Genomic DNA, 24,767 nt, shown 5'->3' with positions numbered 1-24,767 from the left:
CACACAAGCACCCTCTGTTCTATGTCTTATTCAGAATTTTCTATTAACTTAATTGAAGGCAAAAAGAATAAGCTTATGAAATATTCAGTGACACAAAACTGTATGAGAGAGTCAATAAAAATCAATAACAGCCTTATGATTTAAACTGGTTTTCTTTACACTGAAACTAATATATTGACATGTCATAAGGATTAATATAAAACTACAAGTTAGGATAAAAATAATTTAATTCAGCATTTATGAAGAATGGGTTGTATGCCTACTGTGTTCTAGTCACTGGTGCTGGGAATGCAAAAAAGAATATATCATAGTTCCTGTCCTTGGAAATGGTTACATTCTAGTGATCATATTGAATATAGGTCATGACACATAATACTCTCATTACATTTTGTATTGTCTGTGTACAGAATATTGTGTGCTGTTCTGGGTATTATATTAATTTTTATAATAATATACCAATAAAGTATATTTATTTCATGTAAATTTTATATTATTTTTAAAATTTTTTTATGTTAGTCACCATACAGTACATCATTAGTTCTTGATGTAGTGTTCCATGATTCATTGTTTGTGTATAACACCCAGTGTTTCACACAATACGTGCCCTCCTTGATACCCATCACTGGGCTGATCCATTTCCCCACCCCCTCCCCAGTAAATCCCTCAGTTTGATTTCTGGAGTCCATAGTCTCTCATGGTTTGTCTCCCCCTCTGATTTACCCCCCTTCATTTTTCCCTTCTCCTGATGTCTTCCATGCTATTCCTTATGTTCCATGAATAAGTGAAACCACATGATAATTGTTTTTCTCTGCTTGACTTATTTCACTTAGCATAATCAATGTAAATTTTAAATATTTCAATTGTATCTATCAGTCAGGATAATTTAGGTTGTGCTGTTGTAACAATCCCCAAATCATGGTGACTTATAACAACAAAGTTTGATTTCTCATTTATGTAACATTGCCTGGGAACTCTGCTCTAAAACTTTTCATTCTATAACCCAGACTGATGGAGCAACCACTGTTTTAAACATTACCATTCTCTATGGCAGAGGGAAAGATAGCTGTAGAAGTCACATTGACAAATAAATGCTCTCGCCTTAAAGTAAAACACAAGTGTGAGCAATAACTTTTGCTTATAAGTAATTGGCCAGAATCAGTCACATGCTCTGTCAATCATAATGGGGCCAGGAAGTGCAGTACTATCTTATGCTTGAAGGCAAAGAGATATAGATATTTGGAGAACTGAATTAATGACTCCCATGTCTATAAAGTGTGAAATTTACCCTTCAACATTAGACTTTTCCTATTCCCCTCCTGAAAGTTACATTAACCTTTTTCTATAAATTTCCACATATCTACTCATATCAATGCATAACTCTCTACTTCAGTCTGTTTAATAGCTGTAAAGTATTCCAGTATGAATATACCATTCTTTATTCAACCATTCTTCTGTGGAGGGGTGTTTGTTTCATTTCCATTTTTTGACCATTAAAACACATCCGTCATTGGGCATACATGAACATGCATATATTTCTGTGCATATGTATTTGAATATCTATAATACCAGTTTCTAGAAAGGGAATTCCTGAGCACTCTAAATTTTGCCAGGTCCTGACAATTTGCCTTCCAAAGTGCTCTACTAATTTATAATCTCATAAACAGTGTATGAAAGTGTACATTACATTTTGAGAAAAATTTGATGAACATTTTTATTGAAGGAAGATAAAGTTGAATAATGAGGGGTTTAGAAACCTAATGACTGTAGACTCTTTGTTTGTCTAAACAGCTTGTAAAAGCTTATACCTACTACTTCTAGGTTTACTGACTATAGCTACCCTGAAAAAGAGTAACCCCTCTTGCACATAATACTTCTGGTTACATCCTAATGGTCAGAATGCAATTATCTGTCCATATGCAGTTGCAAGGAAGGCTGTGAAATGAAGACTCCCCTTTGGTGACTATATACTAAACCAAAAACTGCAGGTTATGTAATCACCACAGGAAATAGATTTGTTTGAGAGGTAGCTTTTGCTATGCTCCTGGATCTCTATCGTTTCTTATAACCAATTTTCCCGTCAATGTTTACTTCTCTTTTTACTTTCTGTCTCTTCTGCTCTCTCTCAAAATTTCCTCCATCATTATTTTTCTTTTCTCCTGTTTCCTCCTCTCTCTCAGTATGTCAACTTTTTGTGTCTCCATTTCTGCCTTTTTCTCTCTGCTGCTGTATGTTTTCTCTATCTCCCCATTTCTCCTCTGTGTGTGTATTTTTTTCTCTTTCCATCTGTTTCCTATCCATCTGTCTCTCTATCTTTAGCTGTCTCTGTTTTCTTACTTCTAAGAATGTATTTCTGGCTCTCTTGGTGTTAGTCTCCATGTCTCTCTCTACCTCCATTTCTAACTATTAGAACTAAAAATAGAATGGGCTGCCACTTCATACAGTTGTTTTCATATGGTAGAAAGTACTTGAGGATAGTATAGATATAGAGATAATATAAAAAGGATTTCTTGATTGATTGGTGATTGGATTATATAACTATTGAGCTCTTTTCCAACTTTGAGTCAAATTGAGAACCAACTTTCCCTTCTTACTAAGTAGAATATAATTTACCTTTTTGCATATTTGTTTTCTTATTGAAGGTCTAGTAGGACTTCAGGGCCATCTCTGTATGAATATCATGCTTCATTGTAGATGACTGCAGAATTAGAAGATACAGTAGTCCCCTCTTATCCACAGTTTTACTACGTATGGTTTTAGTTATCCTCAGTCAGCTATGATCTGGAAGAAGATGATCCTTCTTCTGACCTATCATCAGAGGGTGGGTAGCAGCCTAATGCTGTGTCACAATCCATACATCTTTCATCTCACTTCACCTTATCCCATAGGCATTTTGCCATCTCACATCATACATCACAATAAGAAGGTACAGTACAATAAGAGAGAAAAGATAACAATATTCATGTAACATTTATTATAATATATTATTACAATTGTTCTATTTTGTTTTTAATTATAGTTGTTAATTTCTAATTGTGCCTAATTTATAAATTAAACTTTATCATAGGTATGTACATATAGGAAAAAACATGGTCTGTATTGGGTTTGGTACTATCTGTGGTTTTAGGCATCCACTCCATTCTTGGAACATATCCCCTGAGGCTAAGGTGGGACAATTGCATTAGAAATTGAAATGAATGTGTGTTGACTGCAAAACTGTCTAAATATTAATTATCTTTAGTACATTTGTCATATATGTGTGGGGTGTGTATGTGTGTGTGTGTGTGTTTATAATTTCCAATTTTTTGGGAGATTATATATATGACTGGGTAGTACAAATGATTGGAAAACACTGCAAATACCAAATTGTCTGTGATGGCAAGAATGTATTAAGGAATGTTATAATTGTATATTCTCTGCAATCTAGCTAATATATCTAGTTGGGTCTTAATTATGTCAAAATATATTCGTAAGTTAAACTTGTTTTGTTTTCTAGAATTAGAAGTATGCTGTACAGATATTTTATAGAATTAACATGAAGCAGAAACCTAACATACATGGTACTTTAAGGGAGGAAAAGAGTAAAGTGGATAAGGTCATTTATAAACTAGACTTGAAAGCCATTTGAGCATAACACTATCATTACAATTATCAGTCAAAAGATTTAGTTTAATTATACTTTTAAAAAATTTATTGAAAGTATGGCCCTACTCATATCAGGATTTCGTACCCCAAAGAGAGGAATATTAATGCCTTCATTAGCCACTGTGCCAGCATCTTCAGTCTTTAGAACTCCTTATGTGGCCTTTTGAGATTTTTACATTCTAACCTTAGAAAATCAATAAACACAAGCCCCCAGGGGAATATGAACTTCAGGAGTACAAACCCTTGCATATTTATATCCATGGTAGGGAGAAGATTTTTTTTGAGGGGGGAGTAATTTTGAAGTAATTGAATAGCAGCATGATTGTGATCATATAAAGTATTACACATGCTCCTATACATTTTCTTCAGACAGCAGTAAGTTGGTTGTAAAATCACGAAGAGGAAAAAGTTATAATGTAATAACCTGAATTTCAGTTTAAGATTTCTAGGGGATAACCTGAGATGTTTCTGACACTTTTAGTATTTAAACAAATGTGTGAAACTATATGTTGGGATCCCAGTGATCACAGTTCTGAGACATTCCTTGATCAATGATGATATTTAAGGCCTATTGCTGTTGCAGATGAACACTGCTAGGAGACTGATTGCACTGGCCTTTCTTTTTGACTATTGGAATTGGCAGTTTGGCAGATTTTCCTTTCAATGGGAAATCTGAATCACCTACTGAACATGCTACAAAATACTTGTCTTACTCTATATTCCCTTAGCACTTAACATATATAGGTTATTCTTCAATGTCTGACACTTGACTAAGCACTCTAGTATGCATGCATCGCCACAGTTAGGTTATAGCTCCTTGAAGTCAAAGAGTGATGTTTTATAGTCTTAAACTTGGTTTATGACTGTTATAGCATCTAACTCCTAGGCAAAAATAGTTTAATGGTGGTTAAGAACTTGGGGTTTGTAATCACATAGACCTAAATTCAAATCTACTCGTCCTTAATTTACTATTGTAATAATCTTAGGTAAGTTATATGTATCAGTTTCCTGAAAAGTAAAATGGGGATAATAACACCCATAAGGTCATTGATAGAGGATAAAATATCATATACATAAGAGTTTAGTGTAGTGTTTGACACACACAAATGTGCAATACATTATAATAATTATTGTAATAAAATACAGATTTTCCTTGACTTACACTGGAGTTACATATTGATTAACCCAATGTAAGTTAAAAATATCATGTCAAAAATGCAGTTAATATACTTAACCTATCAAACATCATAGCTTAGCCTAGCCCACCTTAAACATGCTCAGAACACTTACATTAGCTTACAGTTGGGCAAAATCCTCTAGAACAAGGTGTATTTTATAATAAGGTATTGAAATATTTCATGTCCTTTATTGAATACTGTACTGGAAGTGAAAAATAAAATGGTTGGATGGGAAGTGTATCTGTTGTTTACCTCATGTTTATGTGACTGACTGGGAGACGGAAATAGGAAAAACATAATCATGGATAGGATGAGTTGTAGATAAGGAGAGCATAGCAGACTTCTAATATCTAACCAGCAAGGTTGAGTTGGAAACTGAGTATATACAGCAGAAAGAGTTAAATCAGAGATGAACCAATGTTCTTATTGAAGTCACAGGGAATAACATAAGTTCTAAATTGGGAAACAAGATAGGAGAGCTAGAATGTGCCTGTGGTTTAGGAAAACTTTGAAAAATAAGACACGTTTTGAAAGTCCAGAGCCTACATAATCTTCTGAGCTGGAAATTTGACAAATAAATTTTATATAAAATAAAGGATTGTGTGGAGTTTGTAATTGTCTTTTCAGAGTCTTGGTTTGGGTTTTCCCAAAAGCAGGCCCAATGAGAAGGATTTGGAAATAAGTATTTTAGTTGGGAAGTGATTTCAGAAAGTACTACAAGGGAATGGGAAAGTCAGACTGGAAGGGAAGAAAAGCAAATAAAGAGTATGTTAAAGAGCAGTTTGCCACTCAGTTTTACTGGAATATACCAAGGGATGAGGAAGTTGCAGTGTTTATTTACTAACTCCCATCACTGACAATAACTCATGGGGTGTTATCAACCTGGAACTTCCAGTCTTCCTCCTCTTCTGCTCACAGTACTTTTTTAGTTAGAGAAGCCCCTCTGGTAGAGAAACATAGGAAGTCTTCTACAAATGACTTTTGGGGTAGGTCAAGAGGATATGGTTAGGGTACCAACAGTGTCCACTATAGCAGGAGATACCACACATCTTGGATTTGAATAATCATATTTTTTAATAGATATTCTATTTCAAACAAATGGGTAACTTGGAAAATAACACCGAAAGCTATCATTTATTTGTATTACTTGAACCCCTAATTGATATTATCTACACTGGTATTCTTCTTTTATTCATTGAAATATTTATTGATAACTTATTATATGTCAAGCTCTACACTAGTTGCTGAGGATACAACTGTTAATGACTAAGTGACTATCTTCATGAAGTTTATATTCTAGTGGTCGAGGAGTGGTCAGAAACAACCAAGTTAATAAATGCAGCTAATTAAGAGTTTTAACTCACTGAAGTATAAATATGAAATAGTATTATTTTTCCTGGTGATTACTACTTGTGCTCTACTGTGCTTACCTTTTTCCATGAGGAGATGGTGACCATGATAAACACTTTGGTCTGATTATATAAATTTTCAGCTGTTTTCAAATATTATCTCTTCCTTTTTCTTCAAACAGATAAGACATTTATCTTAGCATTAGTGGTTAGGAATTTGGAGGATACAGGGTAGGCTTTTGCACATTTCCCCTTCTTCCTCCTCTTTCCCCTGTGCCTACTTCCTTGGTGTTGCTTTAGGAGACAGATGAGTAGGGAAGAGGGAAAGGGGGAAAATATGCTCATGACTGCCTGTGTTTTCTCCTTGGTTGGTTATAATTGCTCTTCTAGCTGTCCATGGGCACTGTATAAACAGATCGTTCTTATAACAAGTTTGATGTTGATATTATCCCCTCAGCATCTCCTCTGGACATTGGAAGTTCCTTGCAAAATTTGGTTAAGGGTAATATGCCAAATACACCTTCCATGCTTCTTGGGACCCAGAAGTTTAATATGTGTTGGTAGGGATTAATATTTTCTTTTGTCATCTGAAATCTCCAATGCACCATCTTTCCTTAAAGTTCTTTATCACTGTTCCAGTGATATAGGAGAAGTCTAGCATGTCAGCTGGGAAAGGAAAGCTTTCCTTCATTATCAGAAGACAACATTCTCTTTCTCAGGCTTCTCTGTTTATTGATGGAGTGGGGATAGGATTGATTATAAGGAAATGGCTGCATTGAACAGCTGAAATGGGTGGCCACAGTTCTCAAATTCTGGAAGTTTTCTGAATTTAGGATATTAGGTAGATATCATTCTGAGGTCAATTCTGGGAATAGAGGATCTCACTTGACACTTAATAACAGGATGATATCCTGTTATCCTTACCTTCTGGGTAAGGTTTGACATATTTAGGTAGAAACCAATTACTCAAGAAACAGATCTTTATATAGAATTCTGGATCTTTAAAATGCCTGGATGGCTCAGTTGGTTCAGTGTCTGCCTTCTGCTCAGGCCATAATCCCAGGGTTCTGGGATAGTTCCACAATGAGTTCCTTGCTCGATGGGGAGCCTGCTTCTCCCTCTGCCTTCCACTGCCCCTGCTTATGCTATTTCTTTTTTTTTTTCTCACTCTCTCTCTGACATAATTAAAATCTTAAAAAGTAAAGTTCAGTATTGTTAATTTTAAAACATCAGTGTTAAAGTTGAGTAAAAATTCTTGTGACATAAACAAGCAAAATAACCATCAGTACTGATCAGTCTTAGGAATAAAACAGCAAAGAAGTGAGCTAGAGAATGACAGAGTAAGACTTTAGGTAGTTGGAAAAGGTGTTTTTGTGTGATAGAGGACAATAGGATGTTAAAGAACTGTGTGAAAAATGGGGAGAAGTATCCTGGGAAAAAGATAAAATGTAAAGGTCATGAGGAGGAAATGACCTTGGTACATTCCAGGGATAGATAAAATGTTCATAGTGGCTGGAACATAGCCAAAAAGGAATAAAGTGTGATATGAGATCAAAGAGGCAGCCAGGGTTCCACCTTTAGGTCCTTGATGGTCTAGTGGAAAGAATTCAGAGTTTACTCAATATTCAGTGGGAAGCCACTGAAAAGTTTTAAGCAGGGAACTTTGGCATGATTAAACTGTGCACTTTCATGTTTTCTTCCATTTGCATAAAAAGAAAGCCAGAAGTCACCAGAATGTCATTGTTTCTATAAAGTATCTTTGAGATATATAAAATTTTAGCTGCTATTTTGTTGAGGCCAAGATCTGTGATCCAACTTCATATTCTTTTTCTGACTTTTCAGCTGCCAAGGAAAGTGAATGATGAAGCCACCATTTCTTTTGGCCCTTGTGGTCTGTTCTGTAGTCAGCACAAATTTGAAGATGGTGTCAAAGAGAAATTCTGGTAAGTTGTTGGCAAACTCCACTTGGTCAAAAATGTGTAGTTTTTGTGAGAATCCAGAGAGCATTTGTGCCCTTAACTATGAATATCTTTAAACAGAAGTTCTTGAATTCCAGCTATGTTGGAAAGTAGCCAAGGTAAGAATGAGGTTTTAGCCTACAACTGAGAAAATGTTGGGAAAGTAGTGGAGTTTTGTTCAACTTCAGTGACAGCATATTCTCAGTGGACAATGAAATATTAAGAGCCTACTTAGGGTTGGTTACATTTGCTAGTGACTATACACCTGGGAAGAAACATTTGCAAATGAAAAGACAGGAAACCTTTAAAGATATATATCCTTTGCCTTTAATTAAGTGTGTAGCATTACTGTTTAAATTAAAGCTTTTGACAAATATTAGTGAGCTTTATTTTTTTTGGTACATTTTCACATCTGTACCAAATCTCTAACAGGCAGAAGTTTAAAGCCTCCAAGTTCAGAAATATTAGCTAATTGCCTGAAGATGAATTTCTTGAGATAAATATCTATTTTTGGAACATGGTGGTCTGGCTGGCAGCCATGATCATCCTGAAAGATTAGCTATAGCCAGTAGATATCCCAATCAAAGCTTAAATATTGTTTAATAGCACTTGAATATATATGTCTTTAAGTTTTGATTATATAGTCTGGCTATAATTACAAACAATGCATGAGATTTTAAGAATTGATTTTCTATCTACAATTATTCCAGTAAGACACTGAAGAATGTATTATCACATGGAAACAAAAGACCATCATGGGGCTTTCTGCTCACTTCTAATTCAATTATTTCCTAGAATTAAATGTAAACTCTTTACTTTCTCAGTAAGTATAAAACCCAGTCAATAAAGTGCATGCCTATTTTTCAATGCAATAAATGCTGGCTAGGGCTTAGAGTTTGGTTAATGTTTGTTTTCTGAGGTGAGAATACTTGCTAATTGAAATAGCTAAAGAATAGTCTTGTTCTTCCATTGATAGCATGGTAATAAGTCTTTCACAAAAATGAGTCACAGGTAGTAAAATAGAACAACACTGTTGAAGTCCAAAGGATTCTGGAATGGCAATGGTAGGGCAATATATTGGCTTTTTCTCCCCTTAAGACTTACATATATGTTTAATACATTTTTGTATATTGTGACTCTCTTTCAGCTGTGTTTGTGTATAGCATTTTACCTATAGTATCTCCAACTTGGTATATTTTATGTGGCTGCCTTTCCTTGCCTCACTTTTGAAGTCACATTTTTCACTTTCAGTCTTGGTTCAAATTGGTTATTGATGAAATAAAATGCTTAGAGATATTACTTGTAACTTGGGCCAGATCTCATTTTCCTTACTTGGTTATGTCATAATGTCTATTGCAGAATCTGAAAGAAAAAAAAAGATGAATTGAGGTTTAGACATCTATATTATGGTAGTTTAATTCAAGTAAAATCCAAACTAAGAAACAAATCAAGCTGCTGTGTATATATATGTTCTCTCTTCTTTTTTTTTTTTTTTTGGTTTGCTTATTATTTATGAAGAGAGAGGATTTTAGAAATATGTACATAAAGGAAATTATCATTGATGCACTGGAGTCCTTTAAAGATCAACTTTTTAATGCTTTGCTTCTTTATTCCTATCAAGGGTAAGACCATTCATGGCTTATCAGTGGTTCTTAGCTTTGTCTTCTTGGTGTAGCCAAGTGGTATCATGTTTTCAGTGAATTATATTGAAGAAACATTACCTAAAAAGCAATTTCACTTAGAGTGAATACATTTGAATAGTTTCAGTGTCTTCTCCCCAATCTGTTTACCCTCAGCTACCTCCTAGGACAAAAGTAATTATAATACTGGAGCAAAACTTTTCCTGCAGATCTGGACAGTGGAGATAGTTTGAATACAGTTAGTCTTTTTTCTTATGCCTTCTGCTTTTATTTATGGTGTATGTGGAGGAGGCAGGAAAGACTAATGTGTTGATGTTGTTGGTTTGTACATGCCTGTATGTGTGGAGCTCAATTTGCACTCTCATTATGATGGTCCTATTTGAGTTCACCTTATCATTAAAGATTGCATTGGCAAATCTGTAGTGCAAAATTTTGTTTCATTCAATCTGTGAGGTTCTTTGGCCTTTACCAGGTAAAGAGATCTGGATTTAAGCTTGCATAGTTGTTCATCGTGGAATCACCAATGGAATGCCGAACTTTTTTTTTCCATTTTATTTTATTTAATTCCTTTTCAGTGTTCTAGCATTCATTGTTTATGCACCACACCCAGTGCTCCATGCAATTCATGCCCTTCATAATACCCACCACCAGGATCACCCAACCCTGCACCCTCCTCTCCTCCAAAACCATCAGTGTGTTTCTCAGAGCCAACAGTCTCTCATGGTTTGTCTCCCCCTCCAATTTCCCCCAACTCACTTGTCCTCTCCATCTCCCCATGCTCTCCATGTTATTCTTCATGCTCCACAAGTAAGTGAAACCATTTGATACTTGACCCTCTCTGCCTGACTTATTTCACTCAGCATAATCTCCTCCAGTCCCGTCCATGTTAATAACAGTTTGGTATTCAACCTTTCTGATGGAGGCACAATACTTCATTGTATATATGGACCATATCTTCTTTATCTATTTGTCCGTTGAAGGGCATCTTGGTTCTTTCTACAGTTTGGCAACTGTGGCCATTGCTGCTATGAACATTGAGGTACAGATGACCCTTCTTTTCACTACATCAGAATCTTTGGGGTAAATATCCAGTAATACAATTGAAGGGTCATAGGGAAGCACTATTTTTAGTTTTTAAAAGAATCTCCACACTGTTTTCCAAAGTGGCTGCACCAACTTGCATTCCCACCAACAGTGTAAGAGAGTTCCCCTTTCATTCTCTCCAACATATGTTGTTTACTGTCTTATTAATTTTGGCCATTTAAAAAAAATTTATTTATTTCTTTTCAGCGTAACAGTATTCATTGTTTTTGCAACACACCCAGTGTTCCATGCAATCTATGCCCTCTCTAATACCCACCACCTGGTTCCCCCAACCTCCCACCCCCTGACCCTTCAAAACCCTCAAATTGTTTTTCAGGGTCCATAGTCTCTCATGGTTCACCTCCCCTTACAATTTCCCTCAACTCCCTTCTCCTCTCCATCTCCCCTTGTCCTCCATGCTATTTGCTATGCTCCACAAATAAGTGAAACCATTTGATACTTGACCCTCTCTGCCTGACTTATTTCACTCAGCACAATCTCTTCCAGTACCATCCATGTTGCTACAAAAGTTGGGTATTCATCCTTTCTTTTTTTTTCCAATTTATTTATTTTCAGAAAAACATTACTCATTATTTTTTCACCACACCCAGTGCTCCATGCAAGCCGTGCCCTCTATAATACCCACCACCTGGTATCCCACCCCCCGCCACTTCAAACCCCTCAGATTGTTTTTCAGAGTCCATAGTCTCTCATGGTTCACCTCCCCTTCCAATTTACCCAAATTCCCTTCTCCTCTCTAACGCCTCTTGTCCTCCATGCTATTTGTTATGCTCCACAAATAAGTGAAACCATATGATAATTGACTCTCTCTGCTTGACTTATTTCACTCAGCATAATCTCTTCCAGTCCCGTCCATGTTGCTACAAAAGTTGGGTATTCATCCTTTCTGATGGAGGCATAATACTCCATAGTGTATATGGACCACATCTTCCTTATCCATTCATCAGTTGAAGGGCATCTTGGTTCTTTCCATAGTTTGGCGACCGTGGCCATTGCCACGGTATTCATCCTTTCTGATGGAGGCATAATACTCCATAGTGTATATGGACCACATCTTCCTTATCCATTCATCTGTTGAAGGGCATCTTGGTTCTTTCCATAGTTTGGCGACCGTGGCCATTGCTGCTATAAACATTGGGGTACAGATGGCCCTTCTTTTCACTACATCTGTATCTTTGGGGTAAATACCCAGTAGTGCAATTATAGGGTCATAGGGAAGCTCTATTTTTAATTTCTTAAGGAATCTCCACACTGTTCTCTAAAATGACTGCACCAACTTGCATTCCCACCAATAGTAGAAGAGGGTTCCCCTTTCTCCACATCCTCTCCAACACACGTTGTTTCCTGTCTTGCTAATTTTGGCCATTCTAACTGGTGTAAGGTGGTATCTTAATGTGTTTTTTATTTGAATCTCCCTAATGGCTAATGATGATGAACACTTTTTCATGTGTCTGTTAGCCATTTGTATGTCTTCTTTGGAGAAGTGTCTGTTCATGTCTCCTGCCCATTTTTTGACATGATTATCTGTTTTGTGTGTGTTGAGTTTGAGTAGTTCTTTATAGATCTTGGATATTGGCCCTTTGTCTGTACTGTCATTTGTGAATAATTTCTCCCATTCTGTGGTTTGCCTGTTTGTTTTGTCACTGTTTATTTTGCTGTGCAGAAACTTTTGATCTTGTATGAAGTCCCAAAAGTTCATCTTCGCTTTGCTTCCTTTGCCTTTGGAGACATCTTGAAAGAAGTTCCTGTGACCGATGTTGAGGAGATTACTGCCGAAGTTCTCTTCTAGGATTTTGATAGATTCCTGCCTCACATTGGGGTCCTTTATCCATTTCAAGTTTATCTCTGTGTATAGTGTAAAAGAATCGTCGAGTTTCATTCTTCTACATGCAGCTGTCCAATTTTTCTAGCACCATTTATTGAAGAGACTATCTTTTCTCCACTATATAGTTTTTCCTGCTTTATTGAAGATTATTTGGCCATAGCGTTGAGGGTCCATATCTGGGCTCTCTACTCTGTTCCATTGGTCTATATGTTTTTGTGCCAGTACCATGCTGTCTTAGTGATCTCAGCTTTGTAGTAAATCTTGAAATCAGGCAATGTGATGCCCCAGTTTTGTTTTTCCTTTTCAACATTTCCTTAGCAATTCGGGGTTTCTTCTGGTTCCATACAAATTTTAGGATTATTTGCTCCAGCTCTTTGAAAAAATGCCAGTGGAATTTTGATCAGGATGGCATTGAAAGTATAGATGGCTCTAGGCAGTAGAGACATTTTAACAATGTTTATTCTGATCCATGAGCATGGAATGCTCTTCCATTTTTTCATGTCCTCAATTTCTTTCATGAGTGTTCTGTAGTTCTTGGAGTACAGATCCTTTATCTCTTTGGTTAGGTTTATGTCCAGGTGTCTTATGGTTCTTGGTGCTATAGTAAATGGAATCAATTCTCTAATTTCCCTTTCTATATTTTCCAATTTCTGTACATTGATTTTGTATCCTGTCACATTACTGAATTGCTATATGAGTTCTAGTAGTATGGGGGTGGAGTCTTTTGGGTTTTCCATATAAGGTATCTTGTCATATGCAAAGAGAGAGAATTCGACTTCTTCACTGCCATTTGAAAACATTTTATTTCTTTTTGTTGTCTGATTGCTGTTTTTAGGACTTCTCATACTATGTTGAACAAGGGTGGTGAGAGTGGGCATCCTTGTCGTGTTCCTGATCTCAAAGGGAAGGCTGTCAGCTTTTCCCCATTGAGGATGATATTCGCTGTGGGTTTTTTAAAGATAGATTTTATGAATTTGAGGAATGTTCCCTCTGTCCCTATACTTTGAAGCATTTTAATCAGGAACGGATGGTTTGTCTTGTCAAATGTTTTTTCTGCATCAATTGAGAGGACCATGTGGTTCTTCTCTCTTCTCTTATTAATTTTTTTCTATCACTTTGATTGATTTTTGAATGTTGAACCACCCTTGCACCCCCTGGATGAATCCCACCTGATCAAGGTGGATAATTATTCTAATGTATCATTGGATCCTATTAGCTAGGATCTTGTTGAGACTCACAGCATCTATATTCATCAGGGATATTGGTCTGAAATTCTTATTTTTGGTGGGGTCTTTGCCTGGTTTGGGGATCAGGGTAATGCTGGCTTCATAAAAAGAATCTGGAAGTTTTCCTTCTGTTTCTATATTTTGAAGCAGCTTCAGGAGAATAGGTACTTATTTGAATGTTTGGTAGAATTTCCCAGGGAATCTGTCAGGTCTTGAGCTCTTGTTTTTTGGGAGGTTTTTGATCACTGCATCAATCTCATTATTAGATATTGGTCTATTCTCATTGTCAGTTTCTTCCTGATTCAGTTTTGGAAGTTTCTAGGTATCCAGGAATGCATCTGTTTAATCTACACTGCTTAACATATTGGCCTATAACTGTTGATAATAATTTCTGATGATTGTTTCTATTTCCTTGGTGTTAGTCATGATCTCTCCCTTTTCATTAATAATTTTATTAATTTGAGTCCTTTCTCATTTCTTTTGGATTTTTGTTTGGCCAATTATTTATCAATGTTATTGATTCTTTCAGAAAAGCATCTTCTAGTTTAGTTGATGCATTCTACCATATCTCTACTTTCTATCTCATTGATCTCTGCTCTAATCTTGATTATTTCCCTTCTTATGTGTGGGGTTAGCTTAATCTGTTGTTGATTCTCCAGTTCTTTAAGGTGTAAAGACAGCTGGTGTAATCTGTATTTTTCAATTTTTTGAGGGAGGCTTGGATAGCTATGTATTTCCCCCTTTGGACTGGCCACCTTTCCTATATCCCATAGGTTTTGGACCGATGTGTCTTCATTCTCATTGGTTTCCATGAATTGTTTAAGTTCTTTGATTTCTTGGTTGATCCAAACATTCTTAAGCAAGGTGGTCTTTAGCTTCCCAGTGTTAGAATTCCTTCCCAACTTTTTCTTGTGGTTGAGTTCTAGTTTCAAAACACTGTAGTCTGAGAATATGCAAGGAATAATCTCAATCTTTTAGTATCGGTTGAGCCATGATTTGTGACCAGTATGTGATCTATTCTGGAGAAAGTTCTATGTGCACTCAAAAAGAATGTGTATTCTGTTGTTTTAGGGTGGAATGTTCTGTATATATCTATGAGGTTCATCTGGTCCAATGTGTCATTCAGAGCTCTTGCTTCTTTATTGATTTTTTGCTTGGATGATCTATTACTGAGAGTGGCATGTTAAGATCCCTTACTATTGATGTATTCATATCAATATGACTCTTTATCTTGATTAACAGTTGTCTTAGGTAGTTGGCTGCTCCCGTATTAGGGGCATAAATATTTACAATTGTTAGATCTTCTTGGTGGATAAATCCTTTAAGAATGATGTAGTATCCTTCTTTATCTCTGACTACAGTCTTTAGTTTAAAATCTAATTTATCTGATATGAAAATTGCTACTCTGTCTTTCTTTTGAGGCCCATTGGCATGAAAGATGCTTCTCCATCCTCTCACTTTCAGTCTGGATGTATTCTTGGGTTCCAAATGCGTCTCTTGTAGACAACATATGGATGGATCCTGTTGTTTTATCCAATCTGCAACCCTGTGTGCTGTTTTATGGGAGCATTTAGGCCTTTCATGTTGAGAATGATTATTGAAAGTTGTTTCTATTGACATCATGTTGCCTGTAAAGTCCTTGTTTCTATAGATTGTCTCTGTAAATTTCTGTTGTATGTCACTCTTGGGTTCTTTCTTCTTTTATAGAGCCCCCCCTTAATATTCCTTGTAGTGCTAGTTTGGTGGTCACATACTCTTTAAACCTTGCTGGAAGCTCTTTATCTCTCCATCCATTTTAAATGTCAGCCTTGTTGGGTAAAGTATTTTGGCTGCATGTTCTCCTCATTTAGTGCCCAGAATATGTCTTGCCAGGCCTTTCTATCTTGCCAGGTTTCTGTGGACAGGTCTGACATTATTCTGATGGACCTTCCTCTGTACGTAAGGAATCTCTTCCCCCTAGTTGCTCTCAAGAACTTCTGTCTAAAATTATGATTCATCAATTTCACAATCAGGCGTTTCAGGGTCTTTCTAGATTCCATGATCATAGGAGGTGATCTTTCTGCCTCTAGAACATGAACGCTGGTTCCATTCCCCAGACTGGGAAAATTTTCATTGAGAATTTGTTCAACTATATCTTCTATTCTTCTCTCTTTCTCCACCCCCTCAGGGATCCCAATGATTCAGACATTGGAAGGTTTCATGGTATCATTTATTTCCCTAATTCTGTTTTCATGGCTTCAAAGCTATTTGTACCATGCCCCCTCCTGATCCTTTTTCTCTATCATTTTGTCCTCTAGATCAGTAATTCTGTCTTCTGCTGAGGTTATGCTAGCTTTTAGAGAATTTATACTAGACTGGATCTCATTGATAGCATTTTTAACTTCTTTCTGGGCGGCTTTCACTTCTTTCAATCTATTGATTGAATCAATCAATAGATTCCATGTTGTTATTAATTGTTTTCTCCAACCTAGTCATTGCCTGATAATTGTTACCCTGAATTCCCTTTCCAACATACTGATTATGTCCATATCCAATAGTTCTGATGGAGAGAACACAGTTTCTGAATTTTTCCTCTGTTAGTTATTCCTCCTCCTGGTCATTTTGGTAAGAGGTGGTTGAGGGGATGTGTAGCTGAATATATCAACTGTGTTCCAGGCAAGGTGCACCTTGGAATGCTTCTGAGCAATTGGAAGTTACCACTAAAAATAAATAAAAAAGAAAAAAGAAGAGAGAGACAGAAAAAAAAAGGGAAGACCCAGCCAGAATGGGCCCCAAAGGGAAGATTTATAAGGTATACAAACAAAAATGGACAAAAAGACCAACAAAAATAAATGACAAGAAAAAAGGAACCCAGTCAAAATGAAGTCCTAGTATAAGATTTATATAATACCAGAACAACAACAAATACACAGAAACACTGACAGAAGAAAAAGATCGGAGGGTGGTTATAGATCCTCCATGAGGGTGAGGAAGGTTATTTTGATTCTTCCTGGGTATATCTTGATATCTTTGTTAATGGATTCAACTTTCCAGAGATAAAGGGAGATTAAAGGTGGTTTATTTATAGGGGTAGTATTGGTTAGGGGGAGAGGATTACCTTGAAGTTTATATCTATATGTATATTTTTTAAAAAGCTAAAAAAATAGGTATATGTATGAAAAAAGTTCAAGTTAAAAGGTTTTATGGAATTTGTTGTATTGAACTTCCCATTGTAATAATGGTAAATAGGTTAAAAAATTAAAAAGAACAAGAATAGTAAGAATGAATTAAAAATAAAAGATGTATCTATGAAATATACAGGTTTTAGGGCAATCTGGGTAGCTTAATATTTTGTGTTCCCCTGATATTGGGGATTTACAGTTTTATGGGGACCCTGTGGTGGTTGTCCTCCTGGTTTTTAGGCTGGCTTTCTGGGGGAGGGGCTTGCCGCATTGTTTTTCAGTCAGTCTTGCTTGGGTTGAGTCCTCCTGCTCCCTATCAAGGGGCTGGGCTCTGTTGAAATCGGTTTTTCAGGCTTTTGTTCTTTGGAGGTTTTGGTCCTTTGGCAGCTTTTGGGTGCTTTTAGTGGAAAGCAAACTGCGCTCAGACCTCCATCTCAGAGAAGAACCTCAGTCTGCTCTCCTCTGGGTGTTCCAGAACACACAGACTCCGCAAAAACCACTGAGCCTCCCACAGGCAGTGCATGCCCCCACCCACAGTCTCAGTGGTTGCCCAAAATGTTCCCGCTTGTCTCTGCACTCAGGTGAGACTAAAACAACGAGCAGTATTGGTCCAGGGAGTCCCCCTCCAGTGGCTGCCTTTGCCGTGACTGCAGTAAACCAGAGATAGATCACTGAGATTTTCAAGCCCAGGCTGGGAGTGTTAGACTCTAGGCCAGTCCTAGCACCCAATGGCTAGCACCCACACAGGGCACTCTCAGGTGCGGGTGGGGAGTGCAATTCAGTCTCTCGTCGTGCAGTTCACGTGCAGAGTGCAAAATGCTGTGGTTCTAGAGAGCGCCAGCTGATGCACACATCAGACTCCCTCAAGTGCGGAGGGCGCCTGGCCCAGTGCTGGTGCAACCTGTGGAAATCCTCTGGTGGCTCAGAGACCTTGGCCTGGAGGCTTTGCCGTACTCTTTGGCATGGGTGGTCTCTGAGAGTGGCCATCCTGGGTCCATGGGCTTAGGCCTGTGCCCCTGACTGCCAGGTTCCACCATTTGCCCCTTAAGATCTCTTGCTTTTTTTGAGTGCTTTTAACCAGACTCCGAGTTAATGCTGGGCCCCAAATCAAGGCACTCTCATATTGGGGTAGTAGTTTCCAATGGGTTGATTCTGTTGGCTTCCTCCCCCTTCTGTTTATACTCTGATACCAGTCCGATTCCCACTCGCTTTACCTCTTGACTGGTGTCTTCTGCCCCCATAGAGATCCAGAAGTATACAATCCTACATCTCAGGCTGATTTCATGGGTGTTCAGAGTGTTCTGGTAGATAATTAGCTTACTTTAGGGGACTGGTTGAAACAGGGTCTCTTACTTCTCTGCCATCTTGCCCCTGCCTAAGAACTCAGAACTTTTATTTTCTTCCCTTACTTCCCTTCCCCCAAGTGAAAAATGAATGTGCTCTTCACTCATTAACATTTGTAACTATTTAGTGTGAGATGTGAAGCCACTTATAATGATTTCTGTGTAGTTTATTATAGGCAGTGATCCCTTTCACTAAGATCTCTACAATTACTAATGCCAAAGGCTTCTTTTATGCACAAGACACAGGATCAAGGGATGGCATCTTCTTGTTCTGTACTTGTCAATCAAGGAAAAGAATAAAAGACTCAACTTTTTTTAAAGTTTAGTTTGGGCGTATATTGAAATGAACCTCTTAGTTTCTGGTTATATACAATACAGTTTTTAAAGCTGCAGCATAGGTTATGTTTCTAGGTAATACCCATTCACACTGGGCAAGCCCAACTATCAACCTTGCATAGGGGAACAGCAAAAATGGCTCTGAAGTTTCATAAGAACATATTAAAATGCATAGCATCTAGTTTTAAGGACTGTAGCTGTTTGACCAAGTGTGAGCTTGTCATCATCACAGAATACTCATGAGATCCTTTAGCACTGGCATTCTCTAAATTTAAAGCTAGATAAGGTTATCTGAAGAGTCTACTCCATTAAAAAATAGTTTTACTTTACTTAAAGGTGTCATTCTTTATGGCAGAGAATTGGCTAATATCTTGACAAGGGTTAATAGCAGAAATGTCCAGTAGAGGACACATGTATCTAAAACTAATTTTCAATAGGATGGGTGGGACAAAAAGCTCTCCCTCAGGAAGAGAACACTCAAGGACTTCTATGTAGTTATTTCTTTTTACCTCAAAATTATGTCCCCGGAATATATACTGTTTTCATTTTGGGGCACATTAAACTGTCCCCTTTGCTTTTCTCTTATTTTTACTGCTATTGCTACAGAAAAATGTGAGCTGGGTTAGGCAGTTGTTGGCATTAGGATCCCCCAGCCTATATCTCCTTATCAGGGAAGAAAGGCATAGGGTGACCAGTTTGATGAGAAAGTATGTTTAATTCTGAATCCAAATTGGGTCATTTTGCAATTAGCATATTTGGAGGATGATTATAACAAAGCAACTTCTCAGCGATCTGGTGTTTGAAGGAAAATTGCAGAGCTACCAAAATATCTTAATCAACTAGGAAAATGCAGTCCCTAAGGGTAAGGAGGATGTGAAGGCCTGCTGTCACTTATTGGGTACTTATAGATACATTTTGGAATGAGTTGAACATCCAATTTCATGTAATGAGAGAATGGCTTTACATGAGGATTTGGCGTATAGGTTTATAGAGTTATGGAGTTTTATGACTGTTGTTTAGACAGTAGCAGTTTCTTTTCACTAAAAATTCTTTTGTTTTAGAATTTCTAGTCATATGACTGAGGAAGATCTTAAGGCAGAAATAGCGGTTATGTGAATTTACATTTCTAGCAAAGCTAGAAAGAATATCTCAAACAAATTCTAAATGTAAACAAAATAACTTTCCTTGTGAAATGATTGCTATATAATTAAAAATAAAATGAAGTATCATGCTTTGAATTCTTAAAAAGGAGATGAAATGTTTTATTTTAAAATAGTGGTTAGAGGGGCGCCTGGGTGACTCAGTGGGCTAAGCCTCTGCATTCAGCTCAGGTCATGATCTCAGGGTCCTGGGATCTGGCTATCTGCTCAGCAGGGAGCCTGGCCCCCGCCCCGTGTCTCTCTCTTTCTCTCTCTCTCTGCCTGCCTCTCTGAGTGCTTGTGATCTCTCTCTGTCAAATAAATAAACAAAATCTTTTTTAAAATAAATAAATAAATAATAGTGGTTAGAAATAATGTTGCTCTGAGGATATTCACATTGTGCCTTTAGCTGTGGAATGCAAGAGCACTAGATTAGACGTTAGAAGATCAATAGGGTGTTACTGAAGTCTCGTCTTTTAAATTTATTCTAATAAGCTCAGATCAAGGAGAAAATTACCTCCCCATGATCTCTTCTTTACCTGAAGTGGATAATCTGAGATTTGATACTTTTACCTCTTTAGCTAGGGTGACTTCCGTGGAGGAAATTGGATCTTGGAAGGAAGGGAAAGTGGTACAGGAACGACTGGCTTAGTCATTGGAGCTGGTGTAAGATTAAAGGAGTTTGGGACAAAGTTTCCAGCAAGTAAGGAGTAGTCAGAGATGAGTGAGATCATTTAGAAAGATTGCAGCTGGATGAAACACCCTTATTAAAGAAGTTGAAGGGCAAGTAATTTTAGGACTCTTAGTCATTGAATTTTATACAGCCAAAGGCATAGCCAGTCATGAAATACTTAATAAACTCTTACTATATGTGAAATATTACACCAGCCCTATGGTGGGGGAAGACGGTAGGGAAAACACAGAAAAATAAATAAATAAATAAATAAATAAATAAAGCGAACCCCCCTTTTCAATAATATTTAATCTCATTGAGATAAATGAATGACTAAACAAATTGTGTTAACCTGAGAGAACAGTATACAGCTACTAAAATGACCAGTATTTAGACCACATAGATATACAGAAATGTGAATATAAATAATATTAAGCAAAAAACCTAGTACACAGTGATGTTAAAATATGCATTTTCTAATCAAAATTAGAAAAGAATATGTAATGATGTTTATCATTTATAGATATATTTAGTATTTACACATACATTTATGAATGATTTTTTTTCTACAAAGGCACTTAAATGCACAATAAAATAAGAGATCCATTAACTGGGAGGAAATACTGTTACTGGAGGATGCTTCACATATGAGACTCAGAGTAACACAAGATCATTTGATTCAGTATTAAACTTGCACAAGTCCTCCAAAGCTGGGGGAGTCAGAGAAAGGCAGGACCAATATTGGACATTCTGTAGAATATGAGAGGATTGAGGGAAGGCCTGACAGCAGGTAGAACAAAAGTGGGTTGGAGTAAGGGAGAGGGACCATTGTGTGGGAACAGAAAGAGGTGGCAGTGAGTATGGCACATGTATCTAGGGAGAGATGTAAGTCAGCAAATGGGAAACAGTTGAAGTTGGCTAAGCAAAACAAGTCAAGCTAAAGCAGTTTCCAAGTTCTGGTTCCAGTAGTATAGATTAGCAGCAGAGGTTATTTTTTCAGCAGAATAGTGATAAATGATGACTTTGCAGTAATCTAGAGGGATGACTGCAAAAAGTAGCCAGGTGGAAGAGAATTCTAGAAAGATCCCATGGGGGAAAACAGAACTTGGGAATTATGCTGTCAGACAGAGTTAGTTTCTCTTTATGTTTTTATAATCTTGAAACCTTTTAAACCTATAAAAAGTTACAACAATAGCACAATGGCCACCCATATACTCTTCATATTCAGTAGTCGTTAACATTCTGTTGCATGTTTTCTTTTTCTCCCTTTCTCCTCCTTTTTAAAAAAAAATATTTATTTATTGGACAGACAGAGATCACAAGTAGGTAGAGAGGCAGGCAGGGAGAGAGGAGGAAGCAGGCTCCCCGCTGAGCAGAGAGCCCAATGCAGGGCTTGATCCCAGGACTCTGGGATACTAGCTCTGAATTTTTATAGGTAATCTTTAAGGGATTGTGGACTTTCCCTTCTGTTCCTAGTTTGCTGAGATTTTTTTTATTATGAATTGGTATTGAATTTGGTCGTGTGCTTTTTCTGCAACTATTGAGATGACAATGATTTTCTCCTTTATTATATTAATATGGTAAATTAAATGAATTGATTTTCAAATATTGAACAAGTCTTGCTATAAGAGATAACCCCTCATTAATTATGATGTATTATTCATCTTATATATTGCTGGATTTATTTAAAAATTTTTTTGTTGTTTTGAGGATTTTTGCATCTGTATTCATGAGTGATATTGTTTAATTTTTTTGGTAATGTTTTCATTAGGTTTTGGTGTTAAGATTGTGTTGGCCTCATCTTAGGAAACATTGTTGCCTCCTCTGTTTTCTGAATGGCATTATTGCTTTCTCAAAAGTTTGATGGTATTGACCATCGATATTATCTGGACTTGACATTTATTTGTGGAAAGTTTTTGTTTGTTTATTGATGCTTTGATTTCTTTGTTAGGTATAGAGCTACTCAGATTTTTCTTCCTTCTTAGGTCAATTTTGGTAAATTTGTGGTTTTGTAGAGGATTTATTCGTTTCATTTAAGTTTTAAAATTTATCGACATGGAGTCACTCATAATATTCATTTAATAGGGGCACCTGGGTGGTTCAGTGGGTTAAAGCCTCTGCCTTCAGCTCAGGTTATGATCCCAGGGTCCTGGGATGGAGCTGCACATCGGGCTCTCTGCTCAGCAGGGGGTCTGCTTCCTCCTCTCTCTGCCTGCCTCTCTGCTTACTTGTGATCTCTGTCAAATAAATAAAATCTTTTAAAAAAAGATATTCATTTAATATTGTTCAAATATCTGTAAAATCTGTAATATTATCCCCACTTTCATTTCTGTTCATTCTTTCTCCCTTCCTTTCTTCCTTTCCTCCTTCCCTTCCTCCCTCCCTCCCTCCTTCCTTCCTTCCTTTCTTCCTCTTTGGATTAGTCTTGCTTGTTATTGGTTTATTAAGTTCATTAATCTTTTGAAAGAACCAGCTTTTGGCTTTTTAAATTTTCTTTGTTGCTTATTTAATTGTTCCTTCTCCATTCTTTATTCTTTCTTTTTTTCTTACTTTGGGTTTAATTTGTTATTTTTTTCTAGTTTCTTAGGTGGAAACTTAAATCACAGATATTAAGTATTTTTTCTTTTCTAATAAAGGCATTTAAAGCTAAAAATGTCCCTCTAAGTATGCATTGGCTGTGAACCCAAAATTTTGATCGATTGTGTTTTCATTATTATATAGGTCAAAATATTTTTTAATTTCCCTTGCGATTCCTTTTTTAAGCTGAAAATTTTTAGAAGTGTGTTATTTAGTTTCTAGATATTGAAGGATATTGTAGATATCTTATTTGTATTATTTCACATTTATTTCCAGTCAGAGAATGTATTCTATAATATTTCAGTCTCTTGATACTTACTGAGATTTATTCTATGTCCCAGCACATGTACTTCATTGATGAATATTCCATATGTCCTTGCATACTATGCTATGCAGTGTTCTGTAAACTTCAATCTAGTCAAGATAGCTGACATTATTCTTTTCTTTTCTGACTGTTTTTTCTATCTTTTATGTCCTTACTGATTTTACTGGATACTTATTCTATCAATTAGTAAGAGAGGGTTATTAATATATACAACTATAATTGTGGATTTGTCTCATTCTCCCTTTACTTTTGTCAACTTTACCTCATGAATTTTGATGCTCTTATTTGTTGCAAACATATTTAGAATTATTTTGCCTTCCTGAAGATTTACCTTCTTTATTTCCTGTAATGCTATTTTTCTTGTATTTGCTCTATGTTAATAGAGCTCTGTTGATATGCTTACTGTTTTGTGGTATATTTTTTCTTATCCTTTTATTTTTTTTAAAGATTTTATTTATTTATTTGATAGACAGAGATCACAAGTAGGCAGAGAGGCAGGCAGAGAGAGAGGAAGGAAGCAGGCTCCCTGCTGTGCAGAGAGCCCAATGCTGGGCTCAATCCCAGGACCCTGGGATCATGACCAGAGCCAAAGGCAGAGGCTTTAACTCACTGAGCCATCCAGGTGCCCCTCTTATCTTTTATTCTTGACCTATTTGTAGCTTTAAATGTGAAATGCATATTTTATAGATGGCATATTATTATGTCTTTTTATCCTAACAATGTCTGTCTTTTAGATAAAGTGATTAGTCCATTTAAAGTGAAAATAATTTTTTATATGTTTAAGTCTCCATTTTCTATTTTTCTCTTCTAGTTTTTGTTATTGTTTTTACCTGTTTTCCATTTCTGTTTTATTTTGGGTTAACAATAATTTTTAGTTTTCTATCTAATGTTCTCTATTGCCTTTATAAGTGTAACTTTTAAATATTTTTAGTGGGTACTTAAGTTTGGAGGTCACAAACGATGGCTTGTGACCATCGTTGGATGGTCCATTGATGGGCCAAACCTGCCCATTTCCTGTTTTTGTAAAAAATATTTTAATGGAACACAGTCACGATTATTTATTTGCATATTGTCTATGGCTGCTTTTGTGCTATAATAGCAGAGTTGAGTAGTTACTACACCATGTGGTCAGCAATGCTTAAAATACTATCTTGAGGTTCCTGGGTGGCTCAGTCATTGTCTGCCTTCAGCTCAGGATCATGGTCCCAGAGTCCTGGGATCAAGCCCTGCATTGGGCTCCCTGCTCAGTGGGAAGCCTGCTTCTCCTTCCCACTGCCCCTGCTTGTATTCC

At 36.7% G+C, this 24,767-nt stretch overlaps 1 protein-coding gene across 1 annotated transcript in view; it reads left to right on the top strand.

Moving 5' to 3' along the window:
• Nucleotides 1-24,767, top strand: part of IL1RAPL2 (interleukin 1 receptor accessory protein like 2) — a 1,343,934-nt gene that overhangs the window by 84,599 nt on the left and 1,234,568 nt on the right. Inside the window, exon 2 of the mRNA XM_044234598.1 lies at nt 8,012-8,112. Coding sequence (XP_044090533.1) covers nt 8,028-8,112 — 85 coding nt within the window. The 5' untranslated portion in view covers nt 8,012-8,027. The remainder of the gene's footprint in view (nt 1-8,011; nt 8,113-24,767) is intronic.

The sequence above is a fragment of the Neovison vison genome, chromosome X (genome assembly GCF_020171115.1).
Source record: "Neovison vison isolate M4711 chromosome X, ASM_NN_V1, whole genome shotgun sequence".
NCBI lineage: Eukaryota > Metazoa > Chordata > Mammalia > Carnivora > Mustelidae > Neogale > Neogale vison.
The sequence above is the reverse complement of the archived record's forward strand: the minus strand, read 5'-3'. Positions and strand labels throughout refer to the sequence as shown.